The sequence below is a fragment of the Ascaphus truei genome, chromosome 1 (assembly GCF_040206685.1).
Source record: "Ascaphus truei isolate aAscTru1 chromosome 1, aAscTru1.hap1, whole genome shotgun sequence".
NCBI lineage: Eukaryota > Metazoa > Chordata > Amphibia > Anura > Ascaphidae > Ascaphus > Ascaphus truei.
The window spans coordinates 313,442,913-313,461,555 of NC_134483.1; the positions used below are offsets into that span (position 1 = coordinate 313,442,913).

General features: G+C 40.7%; 1 protein-coding gene across 1 annotated transcript in view; it reads right to left on the reverse strand.

Moving 5' to 3' along the window:
* Nucleotides 1-17,781, reverse strand: part of LOC142497536 (UDP-glucuronosyltransferase 2A1-like) — a 79,554-nt gene extending 61,773 nt beyond the window's left edge. The window contains exon 1 of the mRNA XM_075605454.1: nt 16,918-17,781. Coding sequence (XP_075461569.1) covers nt 16,918-17,659 — 742 coding nt within the window. The 5' untranslated portion in view covers nt 17,660-17,781. The remainder of the gene's footprint in view (nt 1-16,917) is intronic.
* Between the last annotated feature and the right edge of the window lie 862 nt (nt 17,782-18,643).

Consider the following 18,643-nt stretch of genomic DNA (forward strand, 5'->3'; position numbering starts at 1 on the left):
TAAATATAGGTTGGCGTAGGTTGGGGCGCAGGTGGTTCCCATCGCCGTCCCTTGCTCTTGATGGTAAATAGTATTTTTAAACCAGAAGTACATTTAGTAAGAAATTATTTCAAACACAAAGTCATTATGATGTTGAAAATGTACATTTTTGGTTTTCAGAAAATGAGTAATGGCAGTTATGCCATAGTCATGCTTAATGCTCGTATAGAGTGATTCAACATGAAGTCCTATCAGCAAAGTATTTGCATCTACTGTAATTCCACCAGTTTTTGAAGAATATCCTTCGTGTCCCTAAGATACGAGGGAAGTGATGTCACAAAAGGTCTTAATATTGCATCATCATAGATGCTGACATTTTCAGTAATACTGCCGATGCCGAACACTATCGGGCGTCCCGGTGGAGGTGTTTTTTTTAATGTAACTTAGGTAAGCTATAAAACGTGGCTATCTTAGGACAATTGTTGAGCATGACATCAAATTCTGATTGTGATATTACTTTGTTATTGAGGCCTTCATTAAGAATTATGGTTAATTCTGTAATATAGAGTACAGTAGGATCACTCTCCATAATAGCATAACAGTTGATGTCAGAAAGGAGTCACAGGTTCTCCTTTATATAGTCGTCAGTGTTGAGGACGACTATATTTCCTCACTTATCAGACTTTTTTTTATTGTTATTGACTTGTTAGTCTTAAGTCGTTTCAGCGATGTGCATTCTTGTGGTGTTAAATTGTCAGTACTCTTGGGATATTTAAGATTTTCTAAATCTTTGGTTATGAGATCTCTAAATTGGGACTGATATCCCAACTGGGTGTAAACCTAGTTTGTTTTTTAAGAGATGTACAGTAAATGGGCCTTCCCCAGGTGGTCGTTCTGTTTCTTCTAATAGCGATGACATATTTCTTAGATTTTTAATATCTATGTCATCCAGATCTTGTAAGGCTTGTTAGTAAAGGCTATTCCTTTCTTCAGTTTATACAGTTTTTATAGAAGAAGCTTTCTCACAAACAGATGTGTGTGTGTCTTTTATCCATTCGAACTTGTCTAACTTGTTGGGGAGAAGAAGAGCCCTTTAGAGAGTAATTTAAAATCATCAGTATTAAGTGTGATAGAGCTAAGCTTTACCTAATTTCACTAGTGGGCTTTATCCACTAAACTATGAGTGGGTTATCTCCATAATACTAGTGATCACTATCTTTAGTATCTACTATTTACACTGGTAATTGTATACTTTATATTGCACACCATATTTGAAACTACATTACACTTGGTTTCTGCACACAGTTTTTAATTAGATTGCGTCACTGTATATATTCACAGTCAAGTTTCGATTCTCTAATTTGACTTAATTTTACCTTTATGTATTAAAAGTTTTTTTTATATTATTATCACCAATTCTCACGTTACATTTGAGTGCAACATACAGAGACTTTCCCTTCTCCTGATAATCTAATATCTTATCAGAAACACCAGGATTTCGTTTTGCAAACTATCTTCAACTAAACTCTTATTTAGAGAGATCCGGATATCCAGAAATAACAATGGAACATGTGAGATTTTTTCTTGATGTTACACATTTATCTAGTATTTCAAGGTTCAGTATGTTTTACATTGTGTAATTGTTTTTATTTTATATTTTAATAAATGTTCTTTTAGTAGATAGGCTTTGTCTCCAAGGACCTTGATCTATTTATCTTTGGTATTTTACTTCACCATATATTTGTGCCAGTTACTTAATGCACCAGAATCTTTCTTTTCTGTCCTATTTTAGGGGGTCTGGGACCCCTTTATTTTCCACTCCAGCAGCAGAACTAATTTGTCATTAACATTCAATTAGATCCTACTTGTAGGGTAAGTAAGCATTACAAAAAAAGAAAGGAAGTTAACCCCTAGAAGCTCCTGAAGCAAGCCCGTGGTCTCCGAGACTGATCCCAAAAGGTGGAGACAGCGGGTCCAGTACAAGCACAGAGCAAAGCTGGAAAGGTGAGCTGCTTTACTAGCCACAAAGGTTGTCAAGGGGTGTAGGTAGTTATTTTTTAAAAATTGTTTTAAACCCTTTGATGCCCGTGCTATACATTGGTAATAACAGGCTTCAAAGGGGTTAATGTAATGTCTACAATAGGGTGCTGAAATAATAGTTATTACTGAAGCCTATGATAGAAATATTAGTAATGCGATCGCAATGCAGTAATTAATGCGTTTATTAATGGTCGCATCAATTCCCACATCGTGAATCTGAGTAAAATATCACACCCCATAAATTATCACTGCAATATTCATCTATTCCATTATAAAATTGCTGTCCATTTTAACAGACTTTGATGTATTCCGGCCTAAATGAGGTTTGCATAAAACAGGTGTAACCCTCCTTGCCCGACTCTAAAGTAGTTTACATCTAGTTGGATATCTATACATGGCTGCACTCACTGTCTCGTACCTTTGCAGAGCGCTGGATTAATGCAGGCTTGGCGTGTATACAGATGGTATAATGATGGGCTCTTAAACTTTATTAGTATAGTACAAACATGGAGTCTTTATTTACATCTTATTAGTTATTCTTAGTCGTGACTACTATCATACATCCTTGTCAACCTCGCTTCACATGCTCTGTACTGTGTTCCTATGCATCCCTAGGGGTCCCATTCTCAACACTCTAGGGTGGTACTGTGGCTTATATAACTTTTATGGGCTGCCCCGCTCCAATTAGCATCTCTTAGCTCCGTTAGGCCGTGATTATACAGAAAAACGCACATGGTGCCGTGTGTAGCAGCGCAGCACAGCGCAAAAAACAAACACTATGCATTCCCTCAAAACTCTTATACCAACCGTGACTGTCGTGCCACTTGCTACTGCAATGCGGGCAACAGTTGAAGCGTTTTCAAAATTTGATTTCTGGTTGCGACTGCCGCGTCACGTGACCATCCAATAAAAAAAAACAGATTTCAGCCAGCAGTCGCGTGCGCAGGAAAATGTGCTTGTGCACATGTTGTTCTGCAACGTTGCTATTGTAACGTCACAGAAGCGCGTGCGCCCTGCAGTTTTGGCTGTATAATTGCAGCATTACAGTACATACCACCCCTTGCAGCTATGGCTGACATACTGGTACATCAAGGGATCCATGTCCCAGTGCTTTACTCTGATATGCCTTCTTGCAATGCACCTACTGCTATAGCAGACTCTATGTCCATGGCCACATCTTGAAGTCTTCTATAGGGCATAGCCTTCCTTGTTTATGAACGACTACATTTATCTTGGCCATACCGGATGGGGACTTTATCTTACAGATCACTTTCCCTATCTTGAACATAATGGGGACAGGTCACTCTCTACCTACATTATAACATATATGCAGCCTATATACATTAAGGCTCCTTCAATTGCCACCTCCTGAACCTGCTCCCAGGACCTTCCCCCTCAATCTATATATCACTTGTGATGTCATTCCACAGCTTCTAGAATGGGGGCATAACTTGTATTCTGCCAAATGATTCAGGTAATGGGAGAGAGGTGCTACTTTTTCTGATTTCACACAGTTAACCCTCTAGGATCATTAAACCCTTAACACTTAGTAGCCCCTAACAGGGGAGCTACAGATGGTATGGCAGGGATAGCATCATTTTACTACTGTATAAATCCTTTGTAAGACCACTTCTTGAATATCGAGTACAATCTTGGGCAACGGTCTATAAAAAAAGACATTATGGAACTGGAAAAAGTGCAGAGAAGAGCCACAAAATTAATAAAGGGGATGAAGGATTTAACATGAGTAATGTCTAGCGAAATTAGTTTTGTTTTTACATTGGAAGAGGGTGGTTTAACAGGGAAAATTAGCTATTTACAAAATATTCACGGTCAATACAAAGAACTTTCAAGGGAACAATTTATACTAAGGATACTGCACACGCTAGGCTGCGCTTATAGTGCCGGCGACGCGACGTCGCTTCAAAACAAATGCATTGAATCTGTAGCATGCGCTTAAAGTAGGCGCGACAGCGCGACCTGAATCTCTGTTGTCAGTAGAATTAGATTTTTACAGCGACAGTCTCACCATGTGACAGGCTGTAAACCAATCAGATAGCTTCTGATGCAGGGAGAGGTGGGATGTGTGTGTGTGTGTGATTGTGTGAGTCTGTGTGTGTATTGGGGGTGTATTTTTATATGTATTGGAGGGTGAAGTAAAAGTTACGCGCTAAAAAAATATTTCCGTTGTAGGTGCGCTATGGGTTGGGGGGGGTGGGGGAGCTGCTCCTTTCATTTGTCCTAGGCCCCATGATTTCTGTTGGCGGCCATGATTGTGTGTGTGTGTGTTTGTGTTTGTGTGTCTGTCAAGTGAAACACACTATATGAACAACTTTAAAATAGTAAATTCTCCCGTAATTTAAAGTAAAGTAAATTCAGCATACAAACAGAAATTACAACTCCTCTCCATTTCAGCCTTCCCCCTTGCTCTTGTCCCCGCCCCGCTGCCTTCCGTCACTCCTCTTGTAGCAAGAGACGTCACCCAAACTCAAATTACAACTTTCGCTTGGGTTACGGAGACGGGAAACATCATCCGTAGCCGTAGCTGTAGCCGGCACTATAAGCGCAGCAGGGTCATCCCTTGAGATAGGAGGAATGGAGATTTCACCAGCATCAAAGGAAATGCTGCTTTACAGTTAGGGCAGTTAAAATGTGGATTTTTTTTTGCTGTGATGGCTGATACAATAGATATCTTTAAAAAAAAGTTAGGCTTTTTTTTTTTAAAGGAAGGGTATACAGAGATATACAGTACCAAATATGTTACCATAGAAAGGATGTTGATCCAATGAGACATCTAATAGTCATTACTGGAGTCAGGAAGGAGTTTATTTTTCCTTTTATGAGACAATTATTAGACTGTAAGCTCCTCGGGGCAGGGACTCCTCTTCCTTAATGTTACTTTTATGTCTAAAGCACTTAATCCCATGATCTGTTATTTATACTATGTGTTATTTATTTGATTACCATGTGTATTACTGCTGTGAAACGCTATGTACATTAATGGCGCTATATAAATAAAGACATACAATACAATACAATAATTAAATAACGTTTTACTGGGGCTTTTTTTTTTTGCCTTCCTCTGGATCAAATATAAATATAGAATGAGTATCTTAGTTGACTAAATTTAATATAGGTTGAACATGATGGACTTGTCTTTTTTGCAACCTCATCAACTTTTGGAGCTACTATATGTAATGTGGTACAGTAAGTTGCAATGTTTCATAAGTTTAGTGCTAAAGGGGGTAACTGAGGGGCTTTATACTATATGCAGTGGTGTAGCCCCACTATAAGCAAAGAAGCACAGGCGTACAATTTCAGAAACAGGTAGAAAAACGAGGCAGTGCACTGCCAGAGGGAACAGAAGGAGGCTCACGGCATGCAGCATCAAAAAGTATTTATTCCATAAAAAGTGGACCAAATGTCCCCCCTAAGTCACAGCAGGGGTCCACCAACGCGTTTTGGGCAGTATGCCCTTTCTCAAGGTGTACACAACACTGTATGAAGCTCAAATATATATCGCGTGACGTCACGGACAGCACAACCAATCGGATTGCTATTTTCCAAATGTTATACTTTTTAGGGTATATTAAAATCTTTACTTTAAGAGTTAATATATATATTCTTTTATCATTAATTGAATTAATAGCACTTTTTAAATTCTAATTTTTAATTCTATGTTTAGGTTTAATAACTGTTTTTCTTTTTTTGTATATTATTTAATTATTTTTTATCTTTAAATATTAGTAGTATTATTGTTCTTGAAAAACGTTTATTTGTGTTATATCTTCTTTTTTCTTTCTTGCACTAATGTTTTGAAGCTTTTTTTGACGTCACGGACGTTTTTAATGTAAAAATGTTATATTTAATAAAGTTGCATTTGTTATAGGGCTTAGTGAACCAATCAGAAAGCACCACCCATTATCCCATAGCCCTTACATTGTAGGGAGAGATGTGTGATGTTCAATAAAGTTTGTTGATATGACGCGATCCCAGTATCCAATCGGGACACGTCTGAGAGGAGATGCAATCCGATTGGTTGTGCTGTCCGTGACGTCACACGATATATATTTGAGCTTCATACAGTGTTGTGTACACCTTGAGAAAGGGCATACTGCCCGAAACGCGTTGGTGGACCCCTGCTGTGACTTAGGGGGGACATTTGGTCCACTTTTTATGGAATAAATACTTTTTGATGCTGCATGCCGTGAGCCTCCTTCTGTTCCCTCTGGCAGTGCACTGTCTCATTTTTCTACCTGTTTCTGCTGCTTACCTGGGAGATCGCACACCTAAGAATACATCTGTGGTTGGACACTCCAGGAGAATATAAGTGAGTGATACTTATGGGTCGCCGTACCCTTTTTTTCTCCTTTATAATGGGACTCTGGTCTGTACTATTCATATATGGTGCCGCTGGCATTAGGTACTAGTCCCCTAACCCTATTAGGGCTACGTTATGACATATGTTTATATGGAAGGAGTTCATACCAACTGCAGTTCTTTATATTAACACAGGACTTGTTTTTTCTGATGCACTGGCTTTCTACGTACAATTTCAGAACACCAATCCTGTGTCTTTAACAGCACAGTATGTGTACCATTGTGTGCTCGTGAATTTGGGCAGTAGGGTTAACGAGAATCAGATGCTGGCATTATCACGGGGAGCAGCTATTAATGGCAATGAGCACTATCACATTTTGTGCTTAAAAAATATTTACTGTGTGTGACTCCCTTGACTCATGGGAATTATTTTGCAGGCATCCATTGTTTTGCGGATTTGGATTCGACTCGGATTGGCTGGTTCCTTTGGTCTGCGGATTTCCGTGAGAAGTCTCAACAAATCTGTGGCCGTATTGTTAAAAATCCTGACACGGATTAATCTGCGGGGTTAGGCGTCTCTCGATTTAAGCGATGTGTGGATTTTTAACAATACAATAGTAGATCTGAATTCATCCGCCCAGATTTTTTTAGTGCCCAATCCGCACATGGATTTTTAGGATGCAGGAAACGATTTGGTCTAAAAAAAAAAATCCACAAAATTCCTCTCTGGGGAACGGACTGGTTTGCCCATGTCTATTAATGATGGCATGTAAGGATAAAGTATTTCTGTTTTAATTGTGCCCCTCAGGAAATCATTTTTCTTCACTCTTTTCATATAATAAATACCCCACACAGGGTTAAAAAGTGCATTTACAGGCAGTCCTAGGTTATCCGACACAATGCGTTACTCAAAATGGCGTTGGATAACGAAACGTTGTAAAGCGAAACACGTTTTCCCATAGGAACACTGTTTAAATGAAAGGTTCCATTCCTGAAGGCATTTTTAATGCTAAAATACACAAAATATTTTACGCAGACAATAAGATATGCAGCACACACATAAATTATATAGTGCATATACTGTATTATACATATAATATAATATAAAAATATAATATATTATATAGTATAATATAGTATATATATTATATACACAAACAACTTTGCAAAGCGTCGTAAGAGCGTTGGATAAGCCGTTTTGGCGTTGTAAAAATTAACATTGGTATGCATTACATAGCGTTGGATAAGCCATTCGTTGTAAAACGAAGCGTTGTAAAACGAGGACTGCCTGTATATTACAATATACAACACTGTGTTCATTAGGTGTGTTATTAAAGAATAACGTAGTTATCAGAAAAAACACTTGTGGTCCATACAGTTCAGCTATGCAGCAGACAAATACTCTGAAATTAGAGATACAGTAATTTTTTTAGTCTGTCTGTAAACCCAATTCTGTTATCTCCAACACCAACAGGCAAGTTTAAGAGCAGCTCCTTACCTAATTATATTGGAGCCACCTCCTACCTAAACTACGGGTTCTACACTTGTAGTCTGGGAATATGACTATAAAGGGGATGAGACCGCTCGTCCAATAATGCAATACAAATTCTAATTCAAATAAGCAGGTGCTCGGAAGGGATAAAGATATCTACGTGTAACACTGTTTATCCAAGAAGGATCAAAAAAGTATCCCCATAGCACCCGGCACTCAATGCTGGATAAATTATTCTGGACGACAATATTCCAATAGGAAAAATTACCTATATTAACAAATGTGTAGGGAATTAACGACCCTTGTACCAAAAAGTCCTAAGAAAATAATAAAGTTTTATCTAAATAATAAAGTCTAAATACTCATTTAAAAACACACATATATACATCATTCAAAACTATTCAAAAACCCCATTCAGAGGTGGCTGTTAGGGTAGGCAGCAGTTCAGTGAACTATCTATCATAGATAGGAAATCAATCGATTCTCATACATGCATTGCAGTGAATCATGCCGTTTAGTATATGGTAGAGAATTAGTTCGTAGTAACACCTTATATCAGTTAGTTTAGGCTTGTAGATGTAACATTTCTAGCATAAATGCAGCCAAATATTGTCCCTCTGTGTAATGACCCTATGAATGTGTTGAGTCTACTCTCAGAGCATATAACAGGCTTGCCTATACACTTAGTGATATAAGTTTAACATGTGCTGCGGACCCTTAATGTGGCATATAGGGCCTACAAAGTATGTATAGAGAGCACATGTGGGTGTCCAAAGGCTTTGTGCAGCCCCACAAATGCTCTGTGACCACAGCGGGTCACACGCTGGCCGTATATGCCACATTAAGGGTCCGCAGCACATGTTAAACTTATATCACTAAGTGTATAGGCAAGCCTGTTATATGCTCTGAGAGTAGACTCAACACATTCATAGGGTCATTACACAGAGGGACAATATTTGGCTGCATTTATGCTAGAAATGTTACATCTACAAGCCTAAACTAACTGATATAAGGTGTTACTACGAACTAACTCTCTACCATATACTAAACGGCATGATTCACTGCAATGCATGTATGAGAATCGATTGATTTCCTATCTATGATAGATAGTTCACTGAACTGCTGCCTACCCTAACAGCCACCTCTGAATGGGGTTTTTGAATAGTTTTGAATGATGTATATATGTGTGTTTTTAAATGAGTATTTAGACTAATAAAACTTTATTATTTTCTTAGGACTTTTTGGTACAAGGGTCATTAATTCCCTACACATTTGTTAATATAGGTAATTTTTCCTATTGGAATATTGTCGTCCAGAATAATTTATCCAGCATTGAGTGCCGGGTGCTATGGGGATACTTTTTTGATCCTTCTTGGATAAACACTGTTACACAGTCTGGGAATATGAACAGAATGAATAGGGGGTTAATAACACATAATTGCAACATTTGTTTGATTTAGTTTCAACAAAGACACTTCAGCAACTATTTTGAAGTCCCAAAAAATACAGGTGCTGCAGAAAACGAATGAGAGTATGAAGGTGAGGGCTGTTGGAGGGAAAAAAAGGAATGGTTCTGTTGTTGATCTAGTTCAGATAAGTTACAAAATATTGATTTAACACATTGCTGTGTTAAATATATTATGTAGACAGAAAAATCCAAACAGTATCTGACACCAATAAAGATTATTCCTGATGATTAGAGTAAGGCCTCGTCCCCAGTGACCGCGATGGCGTGCGCGGGGAGAACAAAGAGACAGACTTTTTTTAAAATATATATACAATAAAACAGTTTAATTGTAGAAAAACAGTACATTAACCCGTTAATACATTGCATAGAACATACACTAAAGCGGATAAGAATTAAAAGCTGCAATGCATAATATAAAAAACAGGATTATATTAATTCATATACTTCAAGATTTTCATGTATTATCTCGACTATGGCAATGTTATCAACATGGTACCATCCTATATTAATGTTATTATAGTGTTGCTTTTTAAATATCAAAAAAAATAGTTCTATAGTTCGGATGTAATCTATGTACATTGTTCTTCCTGTTTCAAAGTCTTGATGTGATACAGTACCACAAAAAAACAATAAAAACGTTTGAAATAAAAAAATAAAGGAAGGAACTAGGAATTTCCAGAAATGACTACACATTATCAAAACCAAAGCTGCATTCTTGTTTCATCTATTTATTAAGTACAGTTACGTCATCTTTGAGGGATTTTGGGAATCTATTTGATAACATTGCTATTTTCTTGGTGTTAATTTCTTAAATCTGAAGCAAGCTATTTGCATAAATTGAAGCAGCTCATGTAATGTATAAATTGCATCACTTTAGCATAGGCATTATCTCCATTGCATTGATAAATGACTGCTTCTGTGTTTGCTTGGGGCAATGTTAGTAACTGAAGAAAACTCAATTTAGGAAGATTCCATGTCTGTCTGTTAGATACCGGGCAGCATTTTTTAGAATCCTAAGAAACCATATTAAAAAAAAAAAGAGAGACAGCCTTCTATGGGGTCCGGGGCATGCTCAAAGCACGATGGCGCCACCAAACTTCCAAAAGACTAGAAATGTGTCTTTTGGCACGTCGGCTGAGAGCCGGGTACGTCACAGCGGCGGTTCAGTCAATGAGGGCGAACCAGCTGCGTGACGTCATGGCAACGCCCCCGCCATGCCCCCTCCCACCTGTCTTGAAGAATCAGAAGTCCACTAATCGCTACAGAAATAGGTGGACGCGCCGCCAGGCAATCCAACGCGCGCGCACTGACTTGGGCCCTAGCCTTATACTGCAGGATTGTCAAGAGGAATCAAGTAGTGTTTCAAACTCTCTCCAAGAAAACTCACCCTTCTTGTATTTTCCGTCATTCGCTAATTCTTAAAAGTACATTTTCCCAGGCTAAGCTTGTTATTTTTTCATATATGCTGTCTTTGTGTCCTCGATTAGACACCTGTACAGTTTTGTCCTCACACCTGTGATTAAATTAATGACAGTGATATGTCGAACAGGTTAAAACTGTAGAAAGGGAATGAATTCCATTCAATGAATAACTTTACATTCATTCCCAGGATAATTTTGTATTATTTACAAATATATAGACATCAATCTCTTAATAATAAAGTATTACGCATATCATATATATTGTTAATAGCTCAATTTAATCCTGTGTTAGATTGTGTGTTCAATTCCTGTGTTTCAAGACAAGGACAATTGTTCCTCCCCCCCTCCCCCCAGTGCTGTAAATATGATATACAGTGCTTAGTGCCCTTGAATAGAGATTAAACTTCTTGTATACTTATTCAAAACGTACTGGATTTCATTACACCACAAAAAAGAAAGAATATTGACTCAATGAATGTCATCAGCTAACAAATCCAGTACAGAGTAGACAGGATATCACACATATTAAATAAACATTTTTTTGGTTTTAACAAGAAATTAAGAAATTATGATCCCGCTCTCATTAAATTAAGGCCACAGAACAACTTTATTAAAAGTAACCATTTGATTTCCAATATATATCATTAACCTCTCGCCTTCCAGCCAAATGTAGCCCTCTTTTCTGCTGATCTAGAGCGACTACTAGTGCTACATGTACCTGTTGGCTCAGCGAGATCTGGGCCTCCGCTAACTGGGAGCCTGGGGTAATATTAGATTCTTGGCAGAGCCTCCACTTACCCAGGATCCCCAATAAGTGAGATTCCCCAAGGCAAGAATAATGATAACACACTTCAACTTGATAGCCGTTTACTAATACGTAATGGCAGAACCTTATCTTACACCTATTACGGGTAACACACATATAATGCTGTAGATAAATGGCAGACATGCAATACATATATCTGTGGCTCGGCCACTCTCCTATAGAGTAATGTCACTTTCCCACCACCGCGTGCACCCCACACTGTGTCCAATATATATATGCGCAGCCCCTTGGTCACTCAACCCAGTGTCCCCAAAGAGTCCTCCCCCAAGGCGGGATCAGCGCCTGATGGTACCGGTGTTAGTGCACTTATTAAATACCTTCCGGCTACTCCTGCAGCTGGCAACAGACTTATAAAAGGATCCGCCGATCCAGCGCAGTCTCTCACGAGTGGTGGATGTCCAGCAGCTTGAGCCCAAACCACTGTTCACACACACACCGCAGCTCCGCGGCACTGTGTCCCTATCTGTTGCTACAGTAAGAGAATAGATGTCTATCTTTATAGGGCGTTCCCTGCAGCACCACAAGCTTATGGTGACTCAGGGTATACACTTGGGCCTGAGGGGAAATCTGGCCTACGCAGGTTGGTCACTGACCCCCTGCACCACACACAACCTCTCCCCTTGCTCCTCCGGTGCCCTCTGGCTAGCGTGGTCTCTCCCCCACGCTTCCCTTTCCTGCCTCCCAGCAATCCTGCACTCCTATTGGTTCCCTGGTGTCAGGTGGCTCTGCTGAGGCTCCTGGGAATTGTAGTTTACCCCAGAGCCTCCTACTGATTGGCCAGCCATTTGCGTGCTTAACACTGCGCATGCGCGAACTCTCTATCTGTTCCGGGCCGTCGCGCCTGACTATTGCGCAATGCCCACAACATGGCGGCACCCTGTGCTACCGGGTCGCCGTGGAACCTCCCGAACACTCCCTCAACATGCACCCTGCATGAAGGTGAGAGGGAAACCAGGACACCCCTACATTCTCCCCCTGGTGGAATCCAACGACCTCACTTGGGAACGTGACCAATACACATATTTACACAATAAAAATGCATACATGAAAAATACAATTTATCACTGTATACTCTATATGAGATTATACATTTCACTGAACATTCCAATCACAGATCTCACTCTATGACGAGCCCACAGCTGAGCCTCATAATGGGGTGCCCCGAATTGATTATACGCCATCCTCATGGGAGGCTGACCAGCTCTTTGGCTTCTGCACGGATGCTCTTCCGTTACTCCCTCTGGAGAGTAACAAATCTCGCTTGGCACTTCAGTCTCTTCCCTTGAGGGGCTCAATGTTTCTACACAGTCTTTTTGAGGCACAAAGCATGGGCTCTGTGGGTCTAATGGCTGGCTCCTGTGATAAAATATGTATTAGACAGGGGAAATCCCCTATGAAGATACTGATGGACCCCTAATACCCAAGGCAAGGGAAAAAAGCCTATAAGCACAAAATATATGTAGAACAAGGGGTTAACAATAACCCCTTGAACCTACAAGGCCGGCCTCACCCCATGTAAATATAAAACCACACAGCAAGCAAAGATAACACATGCACCAAATTGTCTAATACATGCTGATGTCAAATACATATATTATATACATACACCGTAAATACAGTTGGTATAATCAAGGCAAACCAGGCACAGTACCAAAAAGAGACTGTTAGTATGGGATCAACAATGGTTAACAGTTCACATCAGTTACCATAGTCCATGAGACCATCCATGCCACACTGTGATAGTAAAATGTCCATAGGGTAAAGATCTTCCAATTGAGGGGTCCATCCACAGGGGAGTCAGGGGGTCGGCCTTGTAGGTTCAAGGGGATATTGTTAACCCCTTGTTCTACATATATTTTGTGCTTATAGGCTTTTTTCCCCTTGCCTTGGGTATTAGGGGTCCATCAGTATCTTCATAGGGGATTTCCCTTTCTGATACATATTCTATCACAGGAGGATGTCAGGGTTTGTTTTAATATTTTTTGTATTTTATGTTTGATTATTTGTGCTGTTAAATAAATCATAATTTTCTTTGATATTTGTTCTGAGTATACTTGAGTGCTGAGTTGGGACATTTTTCTTTTTCTTTTCATTGCTATATTACTTCTAGTCCCTAGCACCGTTAGTGGTTATTATATTACTAATTTAAGTACTCATTATTTGCTTAGTCTGTTGCAGGCAGTTTGTCTTGTTGTAATATATATATATAAATAAGTAATGCTTTGGGCTCTGAATGAACTATTGCACGCTCTGGGGAGAGTATTAAAGTGTTTGGACACATTTGGCTACAACTGATTTTGGTGTGTTAAAGTGCATAGTTTTTCTATAATACACAGGGACCTGAGGCCCTAGCAAATATTAATTTGACATCTCCTCTTATTTGCATACGCCAGGTGGTGGAAGGGGATAGATATAATTTGCAATTTAGTAGTGGTTAATATTAACTCACTGGAGGTACCTTGTGGAGGAGAAAGGTGAGTTGGCTAGAGTAGCCATGTGTATTAACCCTGGTTGCATATCTATGTCACGTGCTCACTTGTGTGCTGTTCGTGGCAGTGGTATATTGGGACGGATTTAGGAGAGATATAACTCATTTGAGGGACCTTTGCGGAGGTGAAGGGTGGGGCAGCTTGCGGGCTGTGTATTGATCCTTGTCTTGTAGAGGAGATATTATCCATTTGATTGACCTCTGCGGAGGTGAAAAGTGTGCGTGAGTATTAAACCATGTCAAGTATGCAGTTTGCGTGCTCGCAGGGTAGCATACGTGACAAATACTAGACAAGGGTTAATACTCACACCTGCAAGCACGCCCACTTTTCACCTCCGCAGAGGTCCGCAAATGGATAATAGCTCCTCTACAGGACAAAAAAATGAAAGCACAGGATTTTTTATTTGTTTAACTTAGGGAGCTCATTTGAATTTTTTTTTTTTTAAATATACAGGTAAACCCCGTTATAACGCGATTCGGTTATAACGCGGTTTTCCCGTTGTTTTTTTTTTTGCACACTGCACACACTCTCACTGCACACACTGCACACACACTGCTCACTGCTCACACTGCACACACTGCTCACACTGCTCACACTGCACACAGCACACACTCTCACTGCTCACACTGCTCACTCTGCACACTGCTCACACTGCACACAGCACACACTCACTGCACACACTGCACACACTGCACACACACTGCTCACTGCTCACACTGCACACACTGCACACTGCACACAACACACACTCTCAATACACACACTGTTCACTGCTCACACTGCACACTGCACACAACACACACTCTCACTGCACACACTGCTCACCGCACACACTGCACACACTGCACACTGCACACACTCTCACTGCACACACTGCTCACACAGCACACACTCTCACTGCACACACTCTCACTACACACAGCTCACAGCACACAGCTCTCACAGCACTCAGATGTCAGCAGCCCACCCCCCCCTCACAGGTCATCAGCCCCCCCCTCACATGTCAGCAGCCCCCCCCCTCACATGTCAGCAGCCCCCCCCCTCACATGTCAGCAGCCCACCCCCCCTTACATGTCAGCAGCCCACCCCCCCTCACATGTCAGCAGCCCACCCCCCTCCTCACATGTCAGCAGCCCACCCCCCCTCACATGTCAGCAGCCCACCCCCCCCTCACATGTCAGCAGCCCACCCCCCCCTCACATGTCAGCAGCCCACCCCCTCTCACATGTCAGCAGCCCCCCCCCTCACATGTCAGCAGCCCAACCCCCCTCACATGTCAGCAGCCCACCCCCCCCCTCACATGTCAGCAGCCCACCCCCCCCTCGCCATGGGAAGATGATAGGTGCAGCCCCACAGACGAGGATACCACTCCTCTTCTATATACCACTCCTCTTCTATATACCACTCCTCTTCTATATACCACTCCTCTCCTATGTACCACTCCTCTTCTATATACCACTCCTCTTCTATATACCACTCCTCTCCTATGTACCACTCCTCTTCTATATACCACTCCTCTTCTATATACCACTCCTCTCCTATGTACCACTCCTCTTCTATATACCACTCCTCTTCTATGTACCACTCCTCTTCACACACACACACACACACACACACACACACACACACACACACACACACACACACACACACACACACACACACACACACATCCTCTCTCCCCGGTACTAAGCCCCGCCCCCTGCATGCTCTGACCTCTCCGGCAGCCTGCTACCGCGCACAGCAAAACCTGGGGGCTGGGAGGGAGAGGGAGGAGGCTGGGAGGGAGAGGGAGGGGGCTGGGAGGGAGAGGGAGGGGGCTGGGAGGGAGAGGGAGGGGGCTGGGAGGGAGAGAGAGGGATGAATCGCCGCCATTTTTTAAAACTTTTTTATTATTTATTTATTTAATTAACTGGCGCCCGGCCAGAGTCATCGCGGGCCGCACAGAGAGGCCAGACCGGCCGCATGTTGTGCAGACCTCTTCCTTCCCTCCTCACTCCCTCCCGATCAGGCGCACGGCGGCCATTTTAAAAAAAAATTAGCGCGACCCCCGTTACTAACGCGGTTGTCTCGGGGTGGACCCCGAGGACCGCGCTATAACGGGGTTTACCTGTATTTTACATTCACATTTTTCACTTGTAGATCGAAGTGTTTCACCAGATTATTTAATGAAACTACATAAATAAAGTAATTTTTTGCGGCATGGCTCGGCTTTGATAATGCATTCAAGAGGTTGACTCGAACGTGGATTTTCAAAGTTCACATTTCAGCCCAAGACCAAACCCATCCTTGGTAAATATAGCACTTAGTGCATATTAGGACTATTTTTTTAATGCTTACGAGTTTGATACAAAACTGCTATTTATAAATTGGATACTGTAGGTATAACTACTGAGGCACAAATTAGCTATCCATGAGAGTACTTTAAGAGACTTAGCATTACACACCATAGTACAGATGTAGCAGCTGTTATTGCGCCCACTTGCGCGTTACAGCTGGACACACAACTCACTAGCATGAGCTGCCACCATTTTAACGGCATTAGATGTGCGCAAAAAAAGGGGCAGGTCTACTACACTTTCACACACACACTGGCACACACCAGGGCGTACACTAATGCCTGCTACACCTGTAGTATACAACACTTACATTTCCTGGGCAATTTAACATTTTCAAGTTAGGCAATAAATCAAGTGGGGAAGACACATACCTAAAATCTAAATTACAATTTAGGGGTATACATTTTTATAAAAAAAAAAAACTTTTGCGGTTGAACATGTACAAATGGTCTGTGTGATTGCTTTGTTAATGCAGCCTGTTAATTTGTTTGGGGAGAGAGGAACCTTAAGCACCTTAAATTAATATTGAAATAAAGGCCTTACCTAAAATGTCACTGTAGTATGAATCCCATTCTCCCCAGAGTGAGTAGAAGATGTAATCTTGTATTAAGTAGGACACAATATTCTTCATTCTTTCAATGAGGGACATTCTGTCCGTCAGCTCAGACAATACAGCAGGCACATAGGATGGTGGTGAAGGTGTTTTCCCACAATGTCTTTCCATTGCTGAGCCTGGTGTGAACCTCAAAGAATACAAGAAAGGAATCCCCAAAGTCATAGCTACAAGGTCCCCACATACAGTCACCGGGTCAGATAAAAGGACATCAAAATGGTTAGTCTTCAACCTTTCCAATAACTCAGTATTTTTAAGTACGCCATTGCAATTATCCCGTTGCATCTGATTTAGTCGGACAGCCAGCTTGCTGAAACCCTGGTAGAATTGAAAGAAATTCATGTTCGGTTTTTCATACATCCAGAGCTTGACAAAATCATCAATTAATGAAAGAGCATAGTCTTTTCCAAAGGGCACTTTGAAGATCTCATAATTCTCTGGAAAGGATGTACCACTAGGACCAACATAAGGGGAGCCTGTGGATACTAGCACAGTCACATTATGGCCTCTGTTTATCATTTCCTGAATGATGACTTTAATATTTAACCAGTGACTGCCTTCTGTTGGCCAAATCAAAAGGTTCCCACAGAAGACTGTTCCAGCAAGAAATACCTGAAGCATCATCAGCTGTCCTGAATTGTTATATTTTAAGGTACTAGCTGCAAGAGCCATTTCAAACAAAAAAAAAAGCTTTGCTGTCGTACTGTATACGGTACCTTCAGGGGCTAATTGGCATCTTCTGTAGTGGATGATATTCTATGGAAGCACCAACTGCACAAGTTCGAATTAATTACCTGTATTCAGAAAGCAAATGGTATGTAACATTATGTAATTGTACTCAAACAATTATATCCCAAATGTATCCCAAGTGTGTGTATCAAGTTCAACCTATGTTAAATTTAGGCGACAGATACTTAGCCTACATTTGTATTTACAGAATTTTGGTCCAGAAGAAGGCAACATAAAAACCCCAGTGAAACATTATAAAATAATGATGTCTCATAAGAGAAAAAAATAATTTCATTTCTGACCTCCAATAATGACAATCAGATTAATCCCTGGATCAACATCCTTCCCTTGTGTATTTTAGGTAAAAAACATATTTAAATTGTCTGTTTGTAAACCAGCCCCTGTCTTTAGTCTTTAGTTTAGTCTTAATTAAATTCAGCTCTGACACTTAAGCATGACAACATCCTGTGAAAAAACCATCTGTGTTAATATGCCTCACAAGTGCTAATTAAGGTAGATGGGCAGAATTAAATTCTGTCAGGTGACATATTAGGCCTTTATAAGGGCAGACAGAGCAGCCTTAGCTGTGAAAGCAGGCCAAGATTCAAGTGGCCTTTTTTTTTTGTAACTTAAATTTTATTGAGTAGTACAGGCATAATGTAAAACATACAATACATACAATACATTTTGTCGAGTAAATACTATGTATTTTAACAAGTGAGGCAACGGAGTGAGGACACCTGGCTTTTTGGGCCCTACTTGGCCGGATGTTTCATAGTGGACTGAGCAATCGGCATTACAGTGCGATATATAGTAAGAAATAATAACAAATTAACAATGTACCTAAAGGAACACACAAATTTTTTTTAAAAAGGGGGTCTGGGCGCCAATTTTATCACTGGGCGCTCGATAATCGAGTTCTTTCAC